The 22,464-nt window shown below is 41.3% G+C and overlaps 2 protein-coding genes and 1 pseudogene across 2 annotated transcripts; all 3 read right to left on the bottom strand.

Moving 5' to 3' along the window:
• Window positions 1–918: 918 nt before the first annotated feature.
• LOC116259069 (protein EDS1L-like) lies at window positions 919–4,959 on the bottom strand. Its single transcript, XM_031636682.2, has 3 exons — window positions 4,490–4,959; window positions 2,325–3,140; window positions 919–1,889 (listed from the first exon to the last, which is right to left on the bottom strand). The coding sequence occupies exons 1-3, from the start codon at window positions 4,817–4,819 to the stop codon at window positions 1,104–1,106; spliced, it is 1,932 nt and encodes a 643-aa protein (XP_031492542.1). The 5' UTR covers window positions 4,820–4,959; the 3' UTR covers window positions 919–1,103.
• A 3,660-nt stretch (window positions 4,960–8,619) lies between these two features.
• On the bottom strand, window positions 8,620–12,129 carry LOC116259616 (protein EDS1-like; annotated as a pseudogene).
• Window positions 12,130–15,695: 3,566 nt separating this feature from the next.
• On the bottom strand, window positions 15,696–19,846 carry LOC116258337 (protein EDS1L-like). The gene is made up of 3 exons (XM_031635441.2): window positions 19,511–19,846; window positions 17,456–18,256; window positions 15,696–16,919 (listed from the first exon to the last, which is right to left on the bottom strand). The coding sequence occupies exons 1-3, from the start codon at window positions 19,805–19,807 to the stop codon at window positions 16,125–16,127; spliced, it is 1,893 nt and encodes a 630-aa protein (XP_031491301.1). The 5' UTR covers window positions 19,808–19,846; the 3' UTR covers window positions 15,696–16,124.
• Window positions 19,847–22,464: the final 2,618 nt, after the last annotated feature.

The following is a 22,464-nucleotide window of genomic DNA, read 5'->3' as shown; positions in this document are numbered from 1 at the left end:
CCCATCTGTTGCATGCACCTCCGGTGATGCTAACCATACTGGTTGCCAAATTTTCCGAGGGCAAAAGGGAAATCAGCTTTATTGTTGATCATCAGAGCTCTATGTTCTTGGTTTCTTTTCTCTCCAATCATAATTCACAACAGAAAAACTTGGTTTCCTCCAGAAAAGAACTACAATCAAAACTTTGGAAAATCAGAAATTATAAGATCTTCACTTGGCTGAGTTTGTGCCTGCAGTTCAAGCACGATAGGCCCAGTCAATTTTAACTAAAAATACTTTAAGTATATAAATTTAATATGAAAATACAGTTGGTTAAAATCTGGGATAGTTGCTTGATGATTGGCCTGATATTCCGGACAGAGATATTTTTATATAGTTGGTGACCGGCTCTAAACCCTAAAACAAGGTGGTGGTGTTTGGTATTAAACAATCAATTTTGTTTATCTGTTTTAATAAAAAGTAGGGGTGAACAACACTTGAGCAACCTCGGCTGGTGGACGAGTTTGAACCAAATCATTTGCTTAACAAGTCAAGCTCAAGTTAATGAGTCTATTTGTTCAAATAATCGAGTTGAGTTCGAGCTCAACATGTAACTGTCGAATGGAGCTCGAGCCTTAATCAAGTTTGTTGAGCTTTAATCCAATCGATATATTCATACACGTTTATGAGTTTGTCGAGCCTTAATCGAGTCGAATTGGAGCTCAACAGTAACAATGAATATCAATTCTATTCAAACGAGTTTGTCGAGCCTTAATGAAGTCGAGGTCGAGTTCAACAAGGAACTGTTGAATCGAGCTCAAGTTGCTTCTGTTGAGTTATTCTTGAGCTTGAGGTTTCATTAGTCGAGCCGAGCTCGAGGTGACTGAACTCAGCTAGTGTTCACCCCTAATAAAAACGATCGAATGCCATCCTCCAATAGGGTGGAAACACAGCAAGTCTAGTTAAGAAAGTAAAATTCCAAGCACCCTTTTGAGCATGAAAACATTCGTTCCCAAATTTATTTAGCGCAACTTGCAAGGTGACACGATCTAAGTTGTTACTAGAAAACAAACTTCCCCTTTTGGCATGACGGCAGGGTTTATGATTTCGCCGGAAGTTATGTTCTAGTTCACAGCAGACGGACCACCATTGTTGATGAGAAGGGCAATACGAGAGATCTCGGGTTCCCCCTTTTCCTTGTGGCTCTGTGGTAACATTTCCCACCACTTTCGGAAGGTAGGCGATTGCGCAAGCACAGCTTCGTCCAGCTGCTTACTGTCGAGCCATTCAAGCACCTGCTTCTCGAATTGAGTAACAACACTCTCTATGGATTGAAATCCCTTCTTTTCCTTGTCTTGGCACATATTCTCCAACCTCGCCCAGAAGCATGAATCCATGGTCCAGTTAAACCATTCCTCCTTCCTCAGTGGGTCCTCCTTTTCCCTGCACCTCCTCATGTGCTGCAGCCAATTCTCAGGGTACTTGTAGTAGTTGGGCCTTGCTCGCGACTGTGTCTGGTATTGCCCGGTTTGGTCCCCCTTGTAGTGCCGATAGAAGTTGGCGATGTCGATGGGCTCCATCAAGACGCGGATCCTGGTGCCCAGCGCCACCCACTCGGGGTTCACCTCGAACGAGTCGGGCAGCTCGAACACCTTGAGCAATTCACGGACCTCCTCCCACAGGCCAACCAGCTCCAGCCTATGCACATTAGCGTTGAAGTCGCTCTCATGTTCCTGCATCTTGAATGCATCGTAGTAGCCCGTCCCTTGGCTGCATGCGGCTTGATATTCCTTCAGCTTTTCCAGGCACTTGGTAATGACCTCTTTGTGCCCTTCCACTCTCTTCAAGTTGTTCAATCTTTCCGCCTCCATCTCCCCAGCACCTCTCAAGCTTAGCCTGGCTTCTGTGCTCTAGACATTACAAGGAGATGCTGGTTAATTTTAACTCAAAAAGAACAAAGCAATGAATAATGGGAAACTTAGGTAGGGCTGCCCACGAATGGAGTCAATCAGAAAACTTGAGCTCGAGCTCAATCAAACTCAAGTCCAACTTTACAGAACAGACTCCAACTAGACTTGAAGATAACAGTGTTCCATTCGAACTCTCTCACTTAACTCATTTATGTTAAATATGTCAAGCCCACTCGAGTTCTTATGTCTCAAACTCAACTCGTTTAACATTTCCGCACACATTTGAACTTGAGCTGAATTTGTTTATAAATGAGTTGAGTTTGAATGAGTTTGGAACCGCTTTTTGTGCAGCAACCTTAAGAGTTGCAGCCTTACTCTTGGAACAACACAAACATAGTGAGTTGCAAGCGAGCGAACGAGAGAGAGAAGACTTACAAGTCCAAGTGCCTCGAAAGCAGGGTTGAAATTATTTTGGGGGGAGAGTGGGAGCTGATTCAAGTTATCCAAAAGAGAGATAAGGTTCAAGTCTTTTGTCCTGCTTTCGTAGTGCAGATGCTCTTCCACGCTTCCTTGCACAGCCTGACGCACATCGATCCCTTCGCCGTGCAGCTGAAGGGAGTAGAAGAGTATCTGCAGCACGGCGTCATGGTTGTCCACCCTCAACAGTGTCTTCCCGTCGCCAACACAGAAGTGGAAGCTCCCAAAGGGCCGGTAGGGACTCAGCTCTACCAAATCCTTTACGGCTTCCAAGAGAGAGCCGCCACCGGCGGAGCTCTTCAGCACGCAAGAGTCGTAGCTCGCCACCGCGAAGGCATTATTCACCAAGTTGGTGAAGAAATCCTCACATAATTCACGATTGGCAGGAGTCGATAATGTCGTGTCTTTTCCTTTCTTTTCCCACGTCTGGAAAACTGATTCCAGATAATCTTTATTAAGATCTTTGAGAGGAGAGAGGAGGATTCGAGGGGCGAGGTCCCTAATCGAGACGACGTTGATGAAGCAGGAGGCCCAGCTCTTGTTGATCTCGTGAAGAAGTTGCTCCCGCCTTACGGCATGGCCGAAGATCTTGTCTCCGACCAGAGGAGCGCCGTAAGAGACGCAGAGAGGTGTGACCTTGGAGTGTCTGTATTGTTCCAGGAACCACACTGTAGCCAAGATTGCTATTGCTCCTCCATTGGAGTGACCAGTGAATACAATCTCTGGTACTTTCCCCTTTCCTTTCTCCTTCTTCTTCTCCAAAACCTTATCCACCTGAAAAGAAAAATAAAAAGGATTCAAATCTCTCTAATTAGTTTCAGGCCTCAAAAGGAAGCTGCCCATCTTTTATTCTTCACGGTGAATACGTGACTCATACAGTAATTATGTATGGCCAGTTTTTATCTGGAGAAAATCATTGAAGTCTGTCAGGCAGTTCGGTTTGACAAACAAAGAAATTAAACCTTCAAAAAACATAAATTAAAAATATAAACATTCAGTTTATTAAAAATTGTGTTGCAAGCAGGAAACTAAAAATATGCATTAAAATATTTATGTTTCGAAAATATAAATTAAACAGGACTCCATTTTACAGACTCATAAGTTCAAAAAAAAAATCTCAAATAATTCCTAAGTGAAGAGTAAATATAAGTTCACACTTTTTCGAAAATATTCAATTCCTTTTAAAATAATAGAAATACCTCTCCTCTTCAAGTTGATTAAATAGAAGAATGCGACAGTGATATTTGAAAAGTCTCCCCCTGTTGAGATTACCAAAATTTCCCTTTCAGGAACATGCAAAGTCTCCTCTACCGTTTGGCACGGGTACGATCGAAGTTATTATTTTACTTTTACCACCAGTCGTTACTGTTTTACGCATTTTATCTTCAGTGGTAAAATCTGATCGTGCTCTCTCTCTTTAAAGTGCCAGAAGGTTATTTGGTGGAAGGTCAAAATTATTAGTACAATGGAACCACCTCGGAATATGGTCCGAAAACCACGTGATTTTGTCGGGAAGACCTAATTTTTACCGCGTTTCCCTCAATATCAAGTTTTCCCGACCACCCACCGCCGGGAAACAGCCCAAGGCCACCCATGTCGAGCAACCCTGGTCGGAGTATTTCCCGACCTGGAAAATGGCAGAAAGAAACCGACGTTCATGAAATTTTAGAGAAACGATATCAAGTTTTTCCGACCACCCACCGCCGAAAAACAGGTTCCCCAAAGTTGACCATGTCAAGCGACCTTAAGCAGAAACTTGGTTTTCGTTAAATAGATAACAGAAAAATGAAAAAGGGAAGGTACTGATCATATTTTCGGCCAATGACCGACGGAAACCAGCCATATCTCACTTAAAAAATAAGAATTATGTCTGCAATTTACAACCATCCACCGGTGGTGGAGATGGAAGACAATGAAGGCGAATGAGAAAGAAGGGAGACATTGGAACGCCGGCCTCAGGTCTCCGGGAGGCCTGAAGTTCCGGCCAGCGAGTAAAACGTTCAGGGCAACGGAAAGGAGCCCGGCAGTCCAGTAGGCTTCCTGTCTCGCCTTTTGCCCCTGAAAGAACAATAAATAACAAACGTACCCCCAATAATTGCAATGTGAAAGGTGCCTGCTCTTACCTCTCTCCGTAGATCGGCCGAGATCTGCTTGAACCTGCCGAAGAAAGCCCGGTTGACCGTTGCAAAGTCGCCGGTACCGAGCACTTTGAGCGACGGGAAATAGTCACCGTTGGAGTCGAGATCACCAATCCGAGAGGCGCCGAAGTTATAGTCGCCATACCAATCGGAGACCGACCAGCTCGCCAGAAACTCAAAGACGTGGTGCCCGGACTTGAGTTTGGTGCAACGGAAATCATCTCTTTTCGGCTTCGGGAGAAGGGAAAAGTTGGTGCCTTGTTTTTCCAACAGGTTCTTGATGAGGCTCAGAGTGTCGTCGGAGAATGAAGCCATCGTCTACTTGATGAGCTGAGCGACGGGGAAGAGAACTCTATGGGGCGAGGTCCGGCGATGTCAATTATATAGAAGTAAGTAGTTGTCTTTTAATCTGGAGGCGATGGACGGTGAAGATAAGATCACACTAGATGCCGTTGACGTCGGCGAGTCTTACAAGGGAAGAGGAAGGAGATGGGAAGTCTCTCAGCGTTTTCTCCTGAAATTTCCGCTTAATTTCTTACAAAGGGCAGCCACACTCACCTTTCAGGGAAGGGGGCGTTAAACTTGTTGTTCTTTTTTAATGAGTTTTTGAGAACTTAGTTTGTATGTTTGGAGACGATTAAAAACCAAGTTTTCACTATTTAGAACCAAGTTTTTGATTTAAAATCTGAAGCATCTTTACGTGAAAACAATGTTTTGCAACATTTTCTTTTAGTAGTTTTGCTTCATAACCAGGTTTTGAAATGACATCCAAACTCCTATATATATATATATATATATATATATATATATATATATATATATATATATATATATATAGTGATTGTTGGAAACAAAATCAATAGGACACAGACAAAAATCACATCCTTTAAACATGATATTTATAGTTTCATTTTATAATCGTAAGGTTAAGTTGATGCAAAATATATATTAAGTTGATGGTTTTAATCGTGTTTTTATAATAAGTGAAAATGAATGGCTCTTATAGCAGCAACAGTTTGAAAATAAAAAAATCAACATTTTTCATAAGAACAACTTAACTCAAAGCATGTTTTTTATCAAAATAGTTTAATAAATATATTTGGATGTTCGTATTTTATTTAAAATAAATTTTTAACAAAAAAATTAAAGAGTTTGGTTTTTATTCCTCATCTAAGTGTTCAGTTTTTACCAATTTCTCTATATACTAGTGATTGGTAGAACCAAACCCTTTAAATATGATATTCAAAGTTTTTTTTTTAAATCTAACTTACATAATATTAGATCGAACTAGTTCAACACCCAATCTTCTTGCGCATCATCCAGCAGTGCCAAAAACACAATCTCCCTGCTGGTTCTTGATAAGTCTCCAAAGATACCAAACAATAGGTGAAAGCAGTCCTTCCAACACTTGTCTAGACCAGTTTGCCTTCCCAATCGCACCTAGCACCAGAGATGTCAACGGATCGGATTCAGATGAGATATATCTTTAATCATATATGTTTTTTTGGATATTTACATATTCAGATAATAAAGAAAAGTTATATCCAGAACCGAATCTGAAATCTGATTTTACGATTCGAATCCAATTTTTATATTTATATCCAAATCCAAATCCGAATTTTGAGCTGGATTCTGTCGATTTTCAAAATTTAATATCATTAGATAGAGAATATTTGTCTAAAAATGAATTCAATATGAATTTGTATCCGAATCAGATTGGATATTTATGTATATCTGAATTTGAATATGATTGGATGTCATTTATTAAATTCTAATCCGACCTAGTTTCTTAATTGGATGTTAATTTTTTTTTTCATATCTGATTATTTTGATCGGTTCGGTTGGATATCCGATTCAAATACAATATATTAACATCGCTATCTGCCATGAAACTTGGAGTCTTTTAAAGTCTAGTCTGTATGTTTGGAGACCCATTAAAAACCAAGCTTTCACTATTTAAAACCAGGTTTTTGATAAAAAAATCCGAAGAATCCTTATTTGAAAACAATGTTTTGCAACATTTTCTTTTTTCTTGTCATCTAAGCATTTCCAAAAAGTAGTTTTGCAGGGTTGTGTTTTCATAAACAGGTTTTAAAATGGCATTCAAACGCCCCCATAAAAGTTATTACGTTGAAAAATATTAAAAAGCCGGATAGTCATTCGAAAACATTAAATTTGAAGGTCAAATGACAAAATTTCCCTTTAAAGTGGTTCTTTTGTAATTCTAAAAATCAACATTTTCAAAGTTTTCTCGAAAATTTTGTTAAAAGATTGAGCCTCTTTTTTTTGTTACATTTTCTTAATACATGTGGTATGAATTCTTGAGAATCTACTCGTTTCAAAGAAAATGAGGTCTGTTAGGGACTGGGTCAAAAACACTTTTTATAAGCTGGGTCAAATTAAAGTTTAGGGCTAAAATATTATTTTTCAAATTTTTTATATAAAAAAAATCCGAACCCTACCCCGCTTGAGGCCTGTGGCCCAGTACGAAGAGAAAGTGACAAGTGGCAAGTTCCGAGTATTAGAGTGGAAACCCGGGTGAACCTGGTCATCAAAAAGCTATTTTTTCTTGGAAGGTCGATTCACATGATTGGAGATATAAATTAAATTTGCTACCTTAGAAGTCTTCACTGGTGGTGTGACAAAAACAACCTCACTATGTGTGACCTTCTCTGACAGAGACCTCAAAGCTGGCTGACAAAGACCGAGTTTACTACAATATATATATATATATATATATATATATATATATACACTTGTTGTTTAGAGTCACACAGTTGAAAAAAATAAAACATCGACAATTACACTAAATGACGAAAATACTCATCATGTTTCTCTTTGTTAATTTATCAACCATCCATCATAATAAATTGAACGGCCCTAATAATGGTTGAGTTACTCTAAAGCCAGAGATACCATTCAATTTTCTTAAAACAAAAACCACATCCTTTAAATATGATATTTAATGTTTTTTTAATGTAACGTGACCAATATAATCTTAAGGTTTAGTTGATCATTCTTTGTGTTTTAATACTGTTTTTTTAACAAGCGAAAATGAATGGCTTTTTTAACACTAACATTTTGAGAATAGAAAAATCAACATTTTTCATAAAAACAATTTAGCTCAAAGCATGTTTTATATCAAAATAAATTTATAAATATATTATGATGTTCAAATTTTATTTAAAATAAATTTTTAATAAAAAAATTAAAGGGCCTGCATTTTATTCCTGACCTAAGTGTTTGGTTTTTATCAATTTTTCTATGGATGAATGATTGGTAGAAACCGGACCCTTTATATATATGATATTTAAAGTTTTTTTTTTTTAAAATCTAACTTACCTAACATTAGACCAATTCACTCCATCATGCAATGCAAAAAATACAACCTCCCTCCTGCTTTTTGATAAGCTTCCAAAGGTACCAAACTAAATCAAAGCAGTCCTTCCAACACTTGTCTAGACCTATTTGCATTTTCAGTTGCACCTAACACTAAGGATGTCAACCGATTGGATATATTCTTAATCATATATGTTTCTTTGGATATTCACATATTCGGATTTGAATTCGAATAAAGAAAAGTCATATCCGAATTCAAATCCGATTTTTATATTTATATCTGAATCGAATCCAAATTTTGAACTAGATTTTGCTGATTTTCAAAATTTAATATCATTACATAGAGGATATTTGTTTAAAAATGAATTCAATCGGACATTTATGTATATCTGAATTCGATTGGATGCCATTTATTAAATCCGAATCCAATCTGACCCCACCCACCTAACACCGTCTGCCATCCTCTCTGCATGCCTTTCATATTCAATTGCAGCGCAACACATGTAACGCCTGGAAGCCATTAGAATTCCCAGTTTTTGAACATACTCGTCAAGGGGAAGGCGATCCTTATCCCCATGTACAGCGTCCAGGCGGGTTCATTCTGCCTTTCCACACCAGATTGCCCCAGCTTACTACAGGGCTTGTCAAGATAAATCGTCTTCCTGGATATCTCTTGTACAGACCTTCCTTTTTAGTAGTCACAATTAACATTATTAAACACCACATATTGTTCAAAAAGATGGTTGATTACTCTTCCCTCTTATTTGGGAGTTGGATGGTGTTTGCAGGAGGGAGAGAATTTAGAGGAGGCTTACAATTCGAAACATATACTGCAGATGGGTTTCACATAAATGAACGGCGAACAACAATCTAGTTAAGAAAGTATAAAAATTTCAAGTTCCAAGAACAGAAAGCGCCCTTTGAGTACGAAAACATTCACTTCCATAATTTATTTAGCGCGACCTGCGTGGTGACAAAGATCGCAGTTGTTACCGGAAAACAAACCTCCCCATTTGGAATCACGGCAGGGTTCATGATCTCGCCGGAACTTATGTTCTAGTTCACGGGAGATGGACCAGCTTTGTTCATGAGAAGGCGAATACGAGAGATCTCGGGTTCCTCCTTTTCCCTGTGGCTCTCTGGTAACATGTTCCACCATTTTCGGAAGGTGGAAGATTTCTTGAGCACAGCTTCCTCCAGTTGCCCATTTTCAAGCCATTGAAGCACCTGCTTCTCAAATTTGGCAACTTCTTGCTCTATGGATTGAATTCCATTCTTTTCTATGTTCCAGTTAAACCATTCTTCCTTCCACAGTGGGTCGTCCTCTTTCCTGCACCTCCTCATGTGCTGGAGCCAATTCTCAGGGTACTTGTAGTAGTTGGGCCTTGCTCGCGACCGTGTCTCGTATTTCCCAGTCTGGTCTCCCTTGTGGTGCCGATAGAAGTTGGCTATGTCGATGGGCTCCATCAAGAGGCGGATCTTGGTGCCCAGCTCCACCCACTCGGGGTCCACCTCGAACGAGTCGGGTAGCTCAAACACCTTGAGCAATTCCCGGACCTCCTCCCAGAGGCCAACCAGCTTCAGCCTACGCACATTAGCCTCGAAGTCCGCCGGACTTTGCTGCAGCTTGAATGCATGGTAGTAGCCCGTCCCGTGGCCGGATGCCGGGGCGCACAGGGCTCGGTATCTCTCCAGCTTTCCCAGCCGATTTCTGATGCTCTTTTTGTACCCTTCCACTCTCCTCTCAAGTTATTGGATCTTTCCGCCTCCATTTCCGCAGCAGCTCTTAGGCTTAGTCTGGCTTATGTGCTCTACATGTTATAAGAATAAGTTAGGTTAATTCTAGCTAGAGAAAAAAAAAAAAAAACTATAACTTACAAATCCAAGTGCATGGAATGCAGGGTTGTCACTATTTTCGGGGGAGTTTATTAAAATTATGCAAGGGAGATATGATGTTCAAATCTCTTGTGTTGCCTTCGTAGTTCAGATGTTCTTCCACGCTTTCTAGCACAGCCTGACGCACATCGATCCCTTCGCCTGCAGCTGAAGGGAGTAGAACAGTATCTGCAGCACGGCGTCACTGTTGTCCACCCTCAACAATGGCTTCCCATCACCGACACAGAAGTGGAAGCTCCCAAAGGGCCGGTAGGGACTCGGCTCTACCAAATCCTTTACAGCTTCCAAGAGCGAGCCGCCACCGGCAGAGCTCCTCAGCACGCAGGAGTCATAGCTCGCCACCGCGAAGGCATTCTTCACCAAGCTGGTGAAGAAATCTTCACCTAATACAAGATTGGCGGGAGTCGATACTGTCATTTCTTTTCCTTTCTTTCCCCATGTCTGGAAAACTGATTCCAGATAATCATTATTAAGATCTTTGAGAGGAGAGAACAGGATTCGTGGGGCGAGGTCCCGAATCGAGACAACGTTGATTGCCCAGCTCTTGTTTGTCTCGTGAAGAAGTTACTCCCACCGGACGGCGTGGCCGAAGATCTTGTGTCCGACCAGAGGAGCGCCGTAAGTGATGCAGAGAGGGGTGATCTTGGAGTGCCTGCGTTGTTCCAGGAACCACACTGTTGCCAAGATTGCCATCCCACCTCCATTGGAGTGACCAGTGAATACAATCTCCGGTACTTTTCCCTTCTCCTTCTCCAAAACCTTATCCACCTGAAAGAAAAAAGAGAGAGATTCAAAGCTCTCTAATTAGTTTCTGGCCGTAAAAGAAGGCTGCCCTTCGTCTTCTAATCTTCACGGTGATTACTAGACTTATACAGTAATTATGTACAGTCAATTTTTATCGGGATAAAATCATAAAAATCATTGAGGTCTGCCAGGCAGTTTGGATTTACAAACGAAGAAACTAAACCTACGAAAATATAAATTTAAAATATGAAGGTTCGGTTTAACCACAAATTGTTGAAGAATTTTTGCAAGCAGGAAACTAAAATTAAATTAAAATCATGTCTCGAAAAATATAAATTAAACGTATGTCACTTAACAAGGAAAACCAGAAAGCAGCGTTATATGTTGGGGCCCTAATACAGGACTGCATTTTACAGGCTCATAATTAAAGAAAAAAAAGAATCCCTTAATTTAACCGCAAATATAAGTTCACACTTCTTTGAAAATATTCAATTCTTTGAAAATAATAGGAATACCTCTCCACTTCAAGTTGATTAAATGGAAGAGGGCAACAGTGCCATTTGAAAAGTCCTTCCCTGTTAAAATTCTCAATATGTCCCTCGCAGGATCATGCAAAGTTTCCCCCACCATTGGGTACTAGGACGATAGAAGTTATCATTTTTCTTTTACCACCTGTCATTATTTTCTTACGCATTTTATCAGCTGAAGGTAAAATTATTTATTCTCTACTTTAGAGAATCCATGGCAGCCGCTTTCCGGCCACCCCAAGGCCACCCATGTCGAGCGACCCTGTTTGGACTTTTTCCCGACCTGAAAAATGGCAGAAAGAAAGCAAAATTCATGAAAATTTAGAGAGACGGCATCTAGTTTTCTTTTCCTGACCAGTGACCACCCACCTTCGGAAAACAGTCTCCCCAAAGTTGACCATATCAAGCGACCTCAAGCAGAAACTTGGTTTTTGTTCAATAGATGACAGGATGACAGAAAAATGAAAAAGAGAAGGAGACAATGGAAACCAGCCAAGTACTTGCATTATCTCACTTGAAAAGGAAAAATTTTGCCTGCAATGTACTTCTTGCGGACAACCATCCACTAGTGGTGGAGATGGAGGACAATGGAGACGAGAGAAAGGAGACAATGGAACGCGGGACTTAGCTTTCTGGGAGGCCTGGAGTTCCGGCCACCTAGGCAGACGTTCAGGCCCAGCAGTCCGGTTGGCTTCCTGTCTCATCTTTCGTCCCTCAAAAAATAGTAAATAACAAACGTATCGCCAATTAATTGCCAAAGTAAAGAATGCCTGCTCTTACCTTTCTCCGGAGATCGGCCGAGATCTGCTTGAACCGGTCGAAGAAAGAAGTGTTGACAGTCGCAAAGTCGCCACTACCGAGCACTTTGAGCGACGGGAAATATTCACGGTTGGAGTCGAGATCAGAAAGCAGAGAGGCGCCGAAGTTATCGTCGCCATACCAATCGGAGACCGACCAGCTCGCCAGAAACTCAAAGACGTGGTGCCCGGACTTGAGTGTGGTGTAACGGAAATAATCTCTTTTCTGCTTCTGGAGAACGGAAAAGCCAGTCTCTTGTTTCCCCGACAGGCTCTTGATCAACTTCAGAGTGTGCTCGTCGTTGGATGAAGCCATATGAGAGAGAAGCCAGAGAGCTCTATGGGCCGAGTTCCGGCGATGTCACAGTATATATACTTAGATCTTATCTTTTAATATAGATGCGATGGGCGGCTAATCAGATGTCGTTGACGTTGACTCATCCACGGGAAGGCGATCGGAAGTCTCTCAGCGGCTTCTTCTCTCAATTCATTTGAGAAATTTCGGTTTAATTTTCCTCGAACAAAGAATTACAAAGAGGAACAACACTCAATTTTAAAAGTTATTCACCTGAAAACACTCAACTTTTGTTCTTTCGTAATTTTTTTCACTTTCCCAATGTAATGAATTCTATTGTTGGTTTTGATCCATTATAAGGTCCGATGTGAGCATCCCTATCAAGAAATTTTTTCGAACCAGTCCCATTGTAAAGGGGATCAATAAAATTCACATTGTTTTTCTTTCCAAAAAGGAGGGAGCCACGACCATGGATAAGTTCTAACCTATCTCTCTATGCAATTGCGTTCTCACTCTTATTTTGGTCTTACATATGAAACATGACAGCTTTCTATTCAGCCAAGAGGTGGTTCATTCCCTCTCTCGTAGCAAGTCCAAAGCTGCATGTGTTAAAATTGATCTTAGCAAGGCTTATGACAGATTGAATTGGCAATTTTTGATGAATGGGCGTAAGTTTCTAGGATTTTGCTCCAACTGGATCAAGTGTATTATGACTGTTGTATCTACTGTGTCCTCTGTGCTTCTCATTAACGACAAGAAAGGTTCCTGGTTTTACACTAGCAGGGGGTTGAGGCAGGGAGACCCCCTATCCCCCTACTTGTTCATTGTTATGATGGAAATACTTAGCCATAACATGCTGGCCTATTTGCAATTTGGAAGGATCTGGGCTCCCAAGGTTAGTTCTATAAGCTTGATCCATTTCTCTTTTTACACCGATGATGTACTCTTTTTCATTCAAGGAAAAAGACATTTTTTCTAGGCCTTAGAGATTGCCTTGCTGAGTTTGAGGCAAGTTCGGGACTCAAAGTTAATCCCAACAAGACGTCCATTTTTTTCAACTTTTTGGAGTTGGAGTGCAGCAGACTTTGTGCTGTCCTGGGTTGCAGAAGGAGCAATTTTCCAGTTATACATTTGGGCTTGCCTCTCCAAATTCAGGGCATCTCTTAGAGCCAATGTGAGCATCTTGTGATCAAAGTTAATCAGAAGAATGTTCGCTGGAAGCAGAAGCTACTCTCTTATGTCAGTAGACTTTGCTTGGTTAACTATTGGATGATGGTTGTATGGATTCCTTTGTCTACTTGCCATCAAATTGACAAGTTGCTCGGGTTTCATCTGCGGGGATGACATGGAGGTAAAAGGGTCGCACCTTATCAGCTGAGGTATTCTTTGCAAACCAAAGGTGGAGGGTGGAGTTGGACTTCGATGCATGGCAGATGTTAATAGGACTAACTTCTGTTTTATTAGGGTTAAAGCCATCACACAGGATTCTCTCTGGACTGATCTTGTCAAGGCCAAATATTTAAGCAAAAAGAGTTTGTGGCATTATAAACTCAGTGAGAGCGAATCTATCTTATGGAAGAGGTTGATCAAATGTTAACAGCCAATTGAATCTCAAGTTCATTTGAGAGTCATGATCGCTCCTGCTCATTTGCCCCTCGTTCAAGACACCATAAATTACACTATTAAGGAGGTACTTGGAAACCTATGTCCAACTATTTCTTGATTCTATGAACATTTCGATGCAACTTCTGGTGCTTGATGATAGCCGGCAGGACATTATCGATTTGGTGGACTGTGGTTTCCGTCCGATGTCATGACACCATATTTGGAAAATGTTGCGAACAAGCAACCCCATTTAGCCTTGGAGAAATTACATTTGGAAAGTTGGAGCCCCTCCCCGTGCTACATGGACTACCTACTTGGCAGTTGAAGGTCATCTCTATGTTGATGCTAGAGCCCAAAAGCGTGGGCTCCAACTTGCTTTTAGATGTTATATATGCAAAAAAACTCAAGAAGATATTAACCATGTTTTCCTTCATTGCAGAGAAATCAAAAGTTTGTGGAAGTTAGTTATTAGGAAGTTTGGGCAAAGCAATTTCTTGCCAACAACTGTCAAAGATGCTCTTGTCTGGTGGAATTCTCGCAAATTTAAAAGCAAGATCTTTTTCAAGTGCTGGAAGAATTTACTGCACATAATCCTTTGGCATATTTGGAAATGACGCAACAATTGCAAGCACGAGGAAAAACCTGCTAGGAGCTCTAGTTGTAAGGCACTATGGAGTTACTGCAGTGATTTTATTATCTCTAGAGACTGGAAGCAAAATGATACACAAGCTATCTTAACTTGGTTAGAGGTAGGGTTACCTTGGGGCTGTTGGAGGTGGGAGCATGGAACTTCTTATAATATCCACATTGCAGTGCGTCTTAACAAGGATAGTAGAGATGTGTTAGCTCTAGGTAGCACTTAACAAGGATGGCAGGGATGTGTTAGCTCTAGTTAGGGAGAGTAGTGAGTGTTACATCTTTGGCATCACTTGCTGGAGTGATGGAAGTAGAGCTACTGATGAAGGCTGCCTACTCTAGCACTACCTACTAGCAGTTTAGGAAATTGATAGGCGTGATGACATCATTAAGATGATTTGTAACAATGAGTGCTTCATCAACCGCTGCTGCAAATGCTTGAGAGACGATATTCTGCAACAGGTTTTGAGTGGCTCCACATGTCGTTTGCAAAACAATCTGTTTTTTTATTAGAGATGACCCATTGCCTGAGGTGTTTCACCTGCTCAAAAGAGCGGACAGTGCCATTATCAACAAAGTTTGGCATCGCCCCCTCTAGACTAGAGGCCATATGAGAACATTTTGTAAATGTATTGGATCTCACCGATCCTATTTTTTTTATGTGTATACTCTCCCATTTTTTGTCAATAAATTCTGGGGCAACCTCCCAGCATCAGTTCTTCGAAAAGAAAATGAGGATATTGAAGAAGAAATTAAATTTAAGTACGTAGATTCACTGACCGGACTTGTAAATGCAGAACTGAACATAACAGTTGAATCCACGTACTTAATTTTGATTTCTTCTTTAGTGTGGATGTCAATGTATTCGATCTGCATTTAATTTCAGATCGAACTACTTTGAGAAAACAAAAAAAATTAACATCATCTTATTAAGAACTAGGATTTAATTAGGTTTGAGGTATGACATCTGTTCGAATTTGGATTTGGACGCAGATTAAAATAAAGGTTAAATTCTATTCGGATAACATTTTATTTTAAATAAATATCATATATTCAAAAGCCATTCATGTTGAAAGCCAGTTTTTAATGACCGCAGTTACATCTGTTTCGAATATCAAGGGTTTGATGTCCCTACTACCACCGCACTGTTAAACACCTTTTGGCCTGCATTGCAGTGACGCTTTCGTCGAGAATTTGTGCCACAGATTGTTCAGGAGGATGACTGATGAATCTTCCCTCTTCTTTGGGCGTTGGAAGGTGGCCGCAGGTGGGAGAGAATTTAGAGGAGGGTTACAATTTGAAACTTGTATTGCAGATGGGTTTCACATAAATGGACGGCGGAACTACAGAAATTGATGAATAAAAGAATCAATGGTTCGTTCTCATATGTTGAAAAATGTGTTTTCATATATTTCTTGTTCTGTTTATTGGGATGATAATCACAACATAAAGGAGACACAGTTTTGAATTCTCTCTAGATTTCTAGATCAAGCTATCCTTGGCTAAGCTCCTAAAAGGCACTCCACTGTCGGCCAGAACCATGCTGTACACGTGAGGAGGAGGCATGTTGCAGAGACTTGAAAAGTTTAACTTGAGTTGCACTGAAGAACACGGCCAAGTTCTGCTCGCCAGTTAGGGTCGAGCCGAGCAGGTTGACCTGGCCCAACTTGGTCCTAGCCCACTTAGTCTAAGTCCAAGTTCTCAACTATGAACTGATATGGACCTGGGTAGGTTCATTGGCTGGACTAGACATTCAACGATCATAAGGACCTCATGCCTCTTCAAATATAAGAACCTCCATGAAAGTTGACGTCTCCATTAGCACACCTTGCTTCCATGCGCTCCCGGATAGAGGACCTAGCCCGGTGGTGCGGCGGCAACATTGCCCACCACTTCAAGAAGGTCGAGCCCTCCATGAGCACATCCGGACCCAGTTCACCCCTATCGAACCACGCACAGACCTCATCCTCAAATTCCAAAACTACCCTTTCTATTTCGGCAAATTCCGTCCCTTTTCTCAGCTCCAGGCACATGTTCTCCACCCTTGCCCAGAAGCAGGAATCCAAGCTCACTTTCCCTCTTCCCAGCTCGTCTTCATCCTCTGGTATGAACCTCTGCAAGTGCTTGAGCCAACTCTCTGGGTACTTGTAATACTTGGGTCTTGCAATTGAATCGGTTTCATAGAGCCCAGCATCTCGGTATAGGTCGCGCCGATAGTAGTTGGCTATGTCGATTGGCTCGAGCAAGAGGCGAAAATCCGTCGCAATTTTAACCAAGTTCCGGTCCAACTCGAACGAGTCCGGCAACTCGAAGTTCCGGAACATTTCTCTCGTCTCTTCCCAGATGCCAATCAGTTCGAAGCGATCCACATAGGCTTTGAAGTCCTCTAGGTCCCTATGAAGCTTGAATGCATCATAGTAGCACATGCCCTTGGCCTCACAGATTGTTCGGTAGGCTTGAAAGGTTGCTAGGTAATCCTGGACTTTGGGGTAGTACCCTTCAACTCTTTCCTGGTTCTTGGTCTTCTCCTTCTCCACTTCCCCTGCGGCCCGCAGGCTAAGCCTTGCTTCCACGCTCTATATCCAGTCAACAAAAGAAAGAAAAGCAGAAAATGCAATTAATTCTTTTGTGGAAATTCTAAATTCATACATCCAAAGTTTCTCTGCAGATTGATCATCTGTGCTACAGGCTTTTACAGTTTTCCAACTAAAATTACTAGTGAAGTTCTTCTTACATTCTTTAGAATTTATGTTTGATACATTCTTTTCTTTCAAGAAGAAACAAATTAACCTTAGAAGGCATATCCACAATGAAATGTTATTTGTCAGTTCTACCTGCTGACAGCAGTTCAAAAGGCCATGAAACTTTTGAAAGGCTCCTCACAGCAGCCCTGTTTGTTACAGGACCCAGATCAAGCATCCTGAAAGTATAGCTATAGTTCAATTTTAGCTTGATTTAAACCATGGTTCATGTGCAATCTAGGCTACTGATTTTCACCTCTTCAGGGAAGCTTATGTAACCATCAAGGAAATTAAACGCTATCATCTATCGTCTCTGCTCTTCAAAGAATATGCAGAATAAAACAACCAGAGAGAGAGAGAGAGAGACAGACCAAACCCATTTCTCTGAGGGCAGAATCAATGTTGCTGGTCCAGCCAGCACAAACATCAAGCGGACTAAGAGGAATCTCCTCCAAGCGATTCAACACAACTATGTTCATCTTCTTCAGATACTCTTTGACCTCTGTCTTGTAATTCTTCTGTTGGTCCATGACACTATAGCGTACAGCCGCAGTGATATTTCCATAGATGTCCTCCAACTGAAGGGTGTAGAACAAGAGCTGCAAGACAGCATCATGGTTGTCCACCCACACCATCCTTCCCCCACCACAGCAGAACACAAAGCTCCCAAAAGGCCTGTAAGGGCTGACCTTTACCGTCCTACCGACTGCCCCCAACAGAGCTATTCCACTGCTGCAGCACCTCAGTACGCAGGAATCATGGCTTGCAGCAGAGAAAGCATTGTTGATCACAGTGGTGAAGAAGTCGATGATCAACTGATCAAAACCCGCGCTGGACAGGGAGATTGAGCTCTGCGCTTGCTTCTTGGGTTTCCATTGCTGAAGAATGGCCTGGAATTCTGTTTCAATGTCCTCTAATGGAGCAAGAGCGATGCAGGGGGTAATGTCCCTGGTGAAGACTATGTGTTGGAAGTAAGAGGACCAGCCTTCTCTCCTGATTGCATGGCCAAAGGTCTTGTCCCCAACCAGTGGGGAACCGAAGGTTACACAGAGTGGAGTACAGGAATCTAGACGCCGTTCTAGCAGCCAGATGGTTGCAAGAATTGCTAGAGCACCTCCACTTGAATGCCCAGTAAAGACTATCTTCCTCTTCTTTTTGATTGCCTTGGTCACCTGTACAAGAGTTTGATGCTAAGCACATTGTTGCACGTGAATCGCCACGAACTATGCAGGCAATCTTGCAGAAAATTCTTGCAAATTACAGTTGCTACATAAATTTAACAGTCAGATATGAGGGCATGAGTTTTACTTTTACTACTCGACCATCAGTTGCTACTGCTAGATCAGAGGTTATAGGTCATGTTAGATAAGGAACAGTGTATAGTGATGTAATCGGTTCAAATTCCGGACAAATCCAATACACTTTATGGATTCGATTTAATCAGCCCTCAGAACTGAAATTGGATCTCATGATTAGTCAAATCTTGTCAAATTTTTATTCGATCTCTCAGTTAGATACCAGACTCAAATCCAAACTCAATTAAGAAACTGGGCTCAAAAGCCAAATCCAATCCACATCCCATCAGCAACTGTATCCAAATTTCTTTCCCTAGCCGAGTTCACACAATCCGCTCACATCCCTAGTTAGATTAGAGTATCAAACTAAAAGGAAGTGGTAATTCATGACTAAAAAACGAAATTATCACCTATATATATATATATATATACATGCACAAAATAATTTCCCTGTCAACTAACCAGCTAGATGATGAAAGTGAGGTCAGCGAAGAATCTGTTGCTTTTCGAAGTAGGGTCAACTGACTTAACGTAACTTATGTCACAATCTGTTGCTTTTCGAAGTAGGGGCTGCATTTCATTCTTTCCGTTCCCGGGACGCCCGAACGTCGTGTCCCCGGCGTCCCTGCTAGCCTGCGTCCGTCGCAAGATGCAGAACGGTTATAGGCTTACAGATTCTTCTTTACTACAGGAACAAACATTGTTCTTTTATATCAAAACTTACTTGTAGTTGACCAGTAGGTGGCTTCAATCGGTGATCTTTCAATTATATGGGGACGTCGCTATAATCAAAGTATCTTAACCACCGACATGTTTTAAATAACACAATTTGATAGCATATTCGTTTTTTATTGAAACAGGATGGTCCTGTCCCCAGAACGTGTAATTCAAGGTCCGAACCAACGAATTAACGTGTTCTCAGGTCACCTGAAATTATTCCGGCGGAAGCCAAGCTGGGAATTACACAGCTACCGTTTCGGTACTCCACGCTCCAAGTGCTTCCCCACTTTTCTCGGTGATGGTTTCGCATTGAAAGCACCCGCTGCTAAGTGCTAACCGCGTTACTATATGCTCGCGTTTAATCGGATTAGTGAAGAACCCCTAAAGAGAACGGAGCTTGGCCTTACTTACCTCGAGTTCTAGACTGGTCGCCTCCAGGACGTGCCGGAATCGGGAGGAGAAGGCTTCGTTCGCGCAGGCTACGACGCCGGTGCCGAGAACTTTCAGGGACGGAAAGAGGGTGGGATCGACCTTCGACTCGCCGAAGCCTTCCCGCCGGAACCAGTCGCCGACGGACCAGGAGCAGGGGAAGGCGAAGATGGCGTGGGTTCTGACCGATTTTTTGAGGGTAAAGCGGGATCTGGACTTATGGGCGTCGAAGGCTGCAGAGCAGCACCTCCTCACCACTTCGTTGTCCAGCTTGCCCATCCCCTTCCGGCTCGCAGGCCACAGCCTCGTCAGAAGGGCTTTTCCTTATATTTCTTCTCCCGTCGCTGTGTCTTCCTTCTTGGCATTATTTTCTCAAAGAATTTTTTCAGTTGGGCACAAAATTTATTATTAATTTAAATACACGACCCACATTTTAAACGTTTCCAACAAAAGGCCTCAGAGTCAGTTCAGTTTTCTAAACTAGGTATCATGACGCCCCATCACACACCATGAATCTGTCCATCGCTATGAACATATGCCCTAACGAATCCTGATAGATTGTTACTTTGAGGCAACGACATTTTATGATATTTCATGAATATATATCTGTTCTAAAACTTCTTTCAGTACATTTTATTCACAAAAGGTCAAAGGATTCCATCACTTGAGATCTTATGTCATAAGACATTTCCGATTATTAACACGGAATGATCACAGGTGTTTTCTTTTAATTATCCTAAGTTGACTTTACATATTCACAATTATTTTGTTTAAATTCTATGAGTAAGAAACATTAAGTTTGGTGTAAAGTGATAATGTATTTTAGAACTATTCTTCCATCCGAAGGTTTTTGTCATTTTGTATCAAAAGTTAATAATTTTTCTTAGTGAGCAGGCTTTTTTTAGAATTTCCTGCTGCCAAAGTTGAGTGCTTATTTACTAACCTTGTTACATTTTCTCAAACCTTATGAGCGTTTCAAATTTGCTAAAAGAAATACCAAGTCAATAACGGGAACAGAATCGGATTTGTCGATAACATGTGACCTCCAATTTCATGATGAAATAATGATTTTTGAGTTCCTCTTTTTGGCATCAAAGCAAAATGATTGGGTTTAAGTGAAAATCTGCCTCTTTTAGTGACGGTTAAGGTCCATCGTTACGGCGGAAGCCTTTGAAAAGCGGACCAGAAGTACCAAATCTTGGGGGAGATTGTCACCTTCACGTTTGCATGCATCACCTTTTCATGACTCTGCAGCAGGAAGACAATTGAATCGATGATCTCGGGAAGTCCTGGATTTTTTTTTTTTTCTCACCACCATTCAGGTTTTAAGCTTTCAAAATCGAGTTAAAAAGGTCCAGATAAAAGGGTACCTTACTTTTTTCACTCGATTCTGTACCTTACTTTTTTCACTCGATTCTTTCCGGGCTTGTAGTATATTCCATTCCTTTTAGCATCTTATATTGACTTGTCTCAACGCAATTTAATGCTCAACCATATAGTCGATATTCTACTAGTATAAGTTTACATTATACTCAAGTTATATAAGGTAAAATATCGTATCTCTGAAACTTTGACTGATGTGGGCAAGGAGACTCCACGTTGGTTGTCGTCTTCCATCTTCTTCTATAAGAAACGAAAAAATTTTCATGGACGGCCAACTTTTAGTACAGTCCAAACGCGGGTTTACCTATGAACATTGCCTTTAACTTTAACACGATAAATTATGTCCTTCTTTCATATAAAATAAAAAATGAAACAAAGAAAGGTGGTAGGTTAATAAAAAATGAAGCAAAGAAAGGTGGTAGGTCGCAGCATCTAAATTGATAAGAAATAGAGAACCCTCGACGGCTAAAGATAAAGATGAACCCCAAAACTTGCATGTGTTTTCTAATAGACCACTATTTAAGTCGAGGACTTTCGTTGGTCGTTCTTGAAGAGGTCAAAAGTTGAATAGTTGAGTTGGGTCTTCGCAGCTCCATTAATAGGGCGTGGTGCTGGGGGCTGACTTCCAAAAAGTACATAAAAAACAAGCCCCGAACAGGGACCGGTCAAAGAAGGCCAACAGAGCAGTGGATGCCTGTTTTTTAGCGTGACTCCTGGATGTTGAAAATCGAAATACATCCACAACCGATAGCAAGTTGGATCCTGACCCGATCCGTTCAGAAGTACTTGATGTAGAGTTTTAAGGGCCAGGGAAGGTTCAGACAAAAGCAGCTTGCGTCTCACTGAGTTATTCAAACCAAATACAAGAACTGATCATGTCTCTGTGCCTTTACACATTATAAGAAGACATGAATACGTGAATAATCGGCAAAACAATATGCATATATTGCTAAAATTTTTAACCTTTCGAATCGGCCAATGCACATCAAACCAAGTCTGGGAGATTGAATTACAAGCAAATTATTTAAGCAGATTCCCTCCGATTTGAACAGCAGGACTTGCAAGTCTTGCATCCGATTGATGCAAACTGATGTGTGGACTGATAAGGCATTTATTAAGGGTTTCATCACTGAAAGAAAGAACTGATAAGGCATTTATTAAGGGTTTCATCACTGAAAGAAAGAAGCCACCCACCATTCAAGTGAACGATGATTAAATGGGGAAGCAACGTAGAAGTTTCCTCCTTTCTGGTCTTTAATAAATAACGTTTCCTCTCGCTCAAGTTCTTGAGGATCCCGCAGTCGGTGGGAGAAGGCAAACGCGGTACTCTCTCTCTCTCTCTCTCTCTTCAAGGCAGGGTCTCGGTCTAAGCCGCGTTGCTGATGACATTAAATTACCGGAAAGGCCGGCCCTACAACTGCCAAAAGGGGGCCGCTGGGTCGCGTCAATAGGGGGCCGCTGCAACAACAGTAAAAACGGTAGCTTATCCTTATCCTTTTTTATATATATATATATATGTTAATGGATGGAACTCACATCAAATATATTTTTAA

Source organism: Nymphaea colorata, chromosome 8 (assembly GCF_008831285.2).
Source record: "Nymphaea colorata isolate Beijing-Zhang1983 chromosome 8, ASM883128v2, whole genome shotgun sequence".
NCBI lineage: Eukaryota > Viridiplantae > Streptophyta > Magnoliopsida > Nymphaeales > Nymphaeaceae > Nymphaea > Nymphaea colorata.
This window is presented reverse-complemented; position numbering and strand designations above follow the sequence as displayed.

What these genes read in the sequence shown, in the direction of transcription:
- LOC116259069 (XM_031636682.2), bottom strand. Translation starts at nt 4,819, where the DNA reads ATGGCTTCATTCTCCGACGACACTCTGAGCCTCATCAAGAACCTGTTG. An exon ending in CGGCCGATCTACGGAGAGAG is followed by an intron (nt 3,141 to 4,489) that starts GTAAGAGCAGGC and finishes TTTTCTTTTCAG; the next exon opens with GTGGATAAGGTTTTGGAGAA. An exon ending in CTTTCGAGGCACTTGGACTT is followed by an intron (nt 1,890 to 2,324) that starts GTAAGTCTTCTC and finishes TGTAATGTCTAG; the next exon opens with AGCACAGAAGCCAGGCTAAG.
- LOC116258337 (XM_031635441.2), bottom strand. Translation starts at nt 19,807, where the DNA reads ATGGGCAAGCTGGACAACGAAGTGGTGAGGAGGTGCTGCTCTGCAGCC. An exon ending in CGACCAGTCTAGAACTCGAG is followed by an intron (nt 18,257 to 19,510) that starts GTAAGTAAGGCC and finishes ACTCTTGTACAG; the next exon opens with GTGACCAAGGCAATCAAAAA. An exon ending in CCCTCAGAGAAATGGGTTTG is followed by an intron (nt 16,920 to 17,455) that starts GTCTGTCTCTCT and finishes GACTGGATATAG; the next exon opens with AGCGTGGAAGCAAGGCTTAG.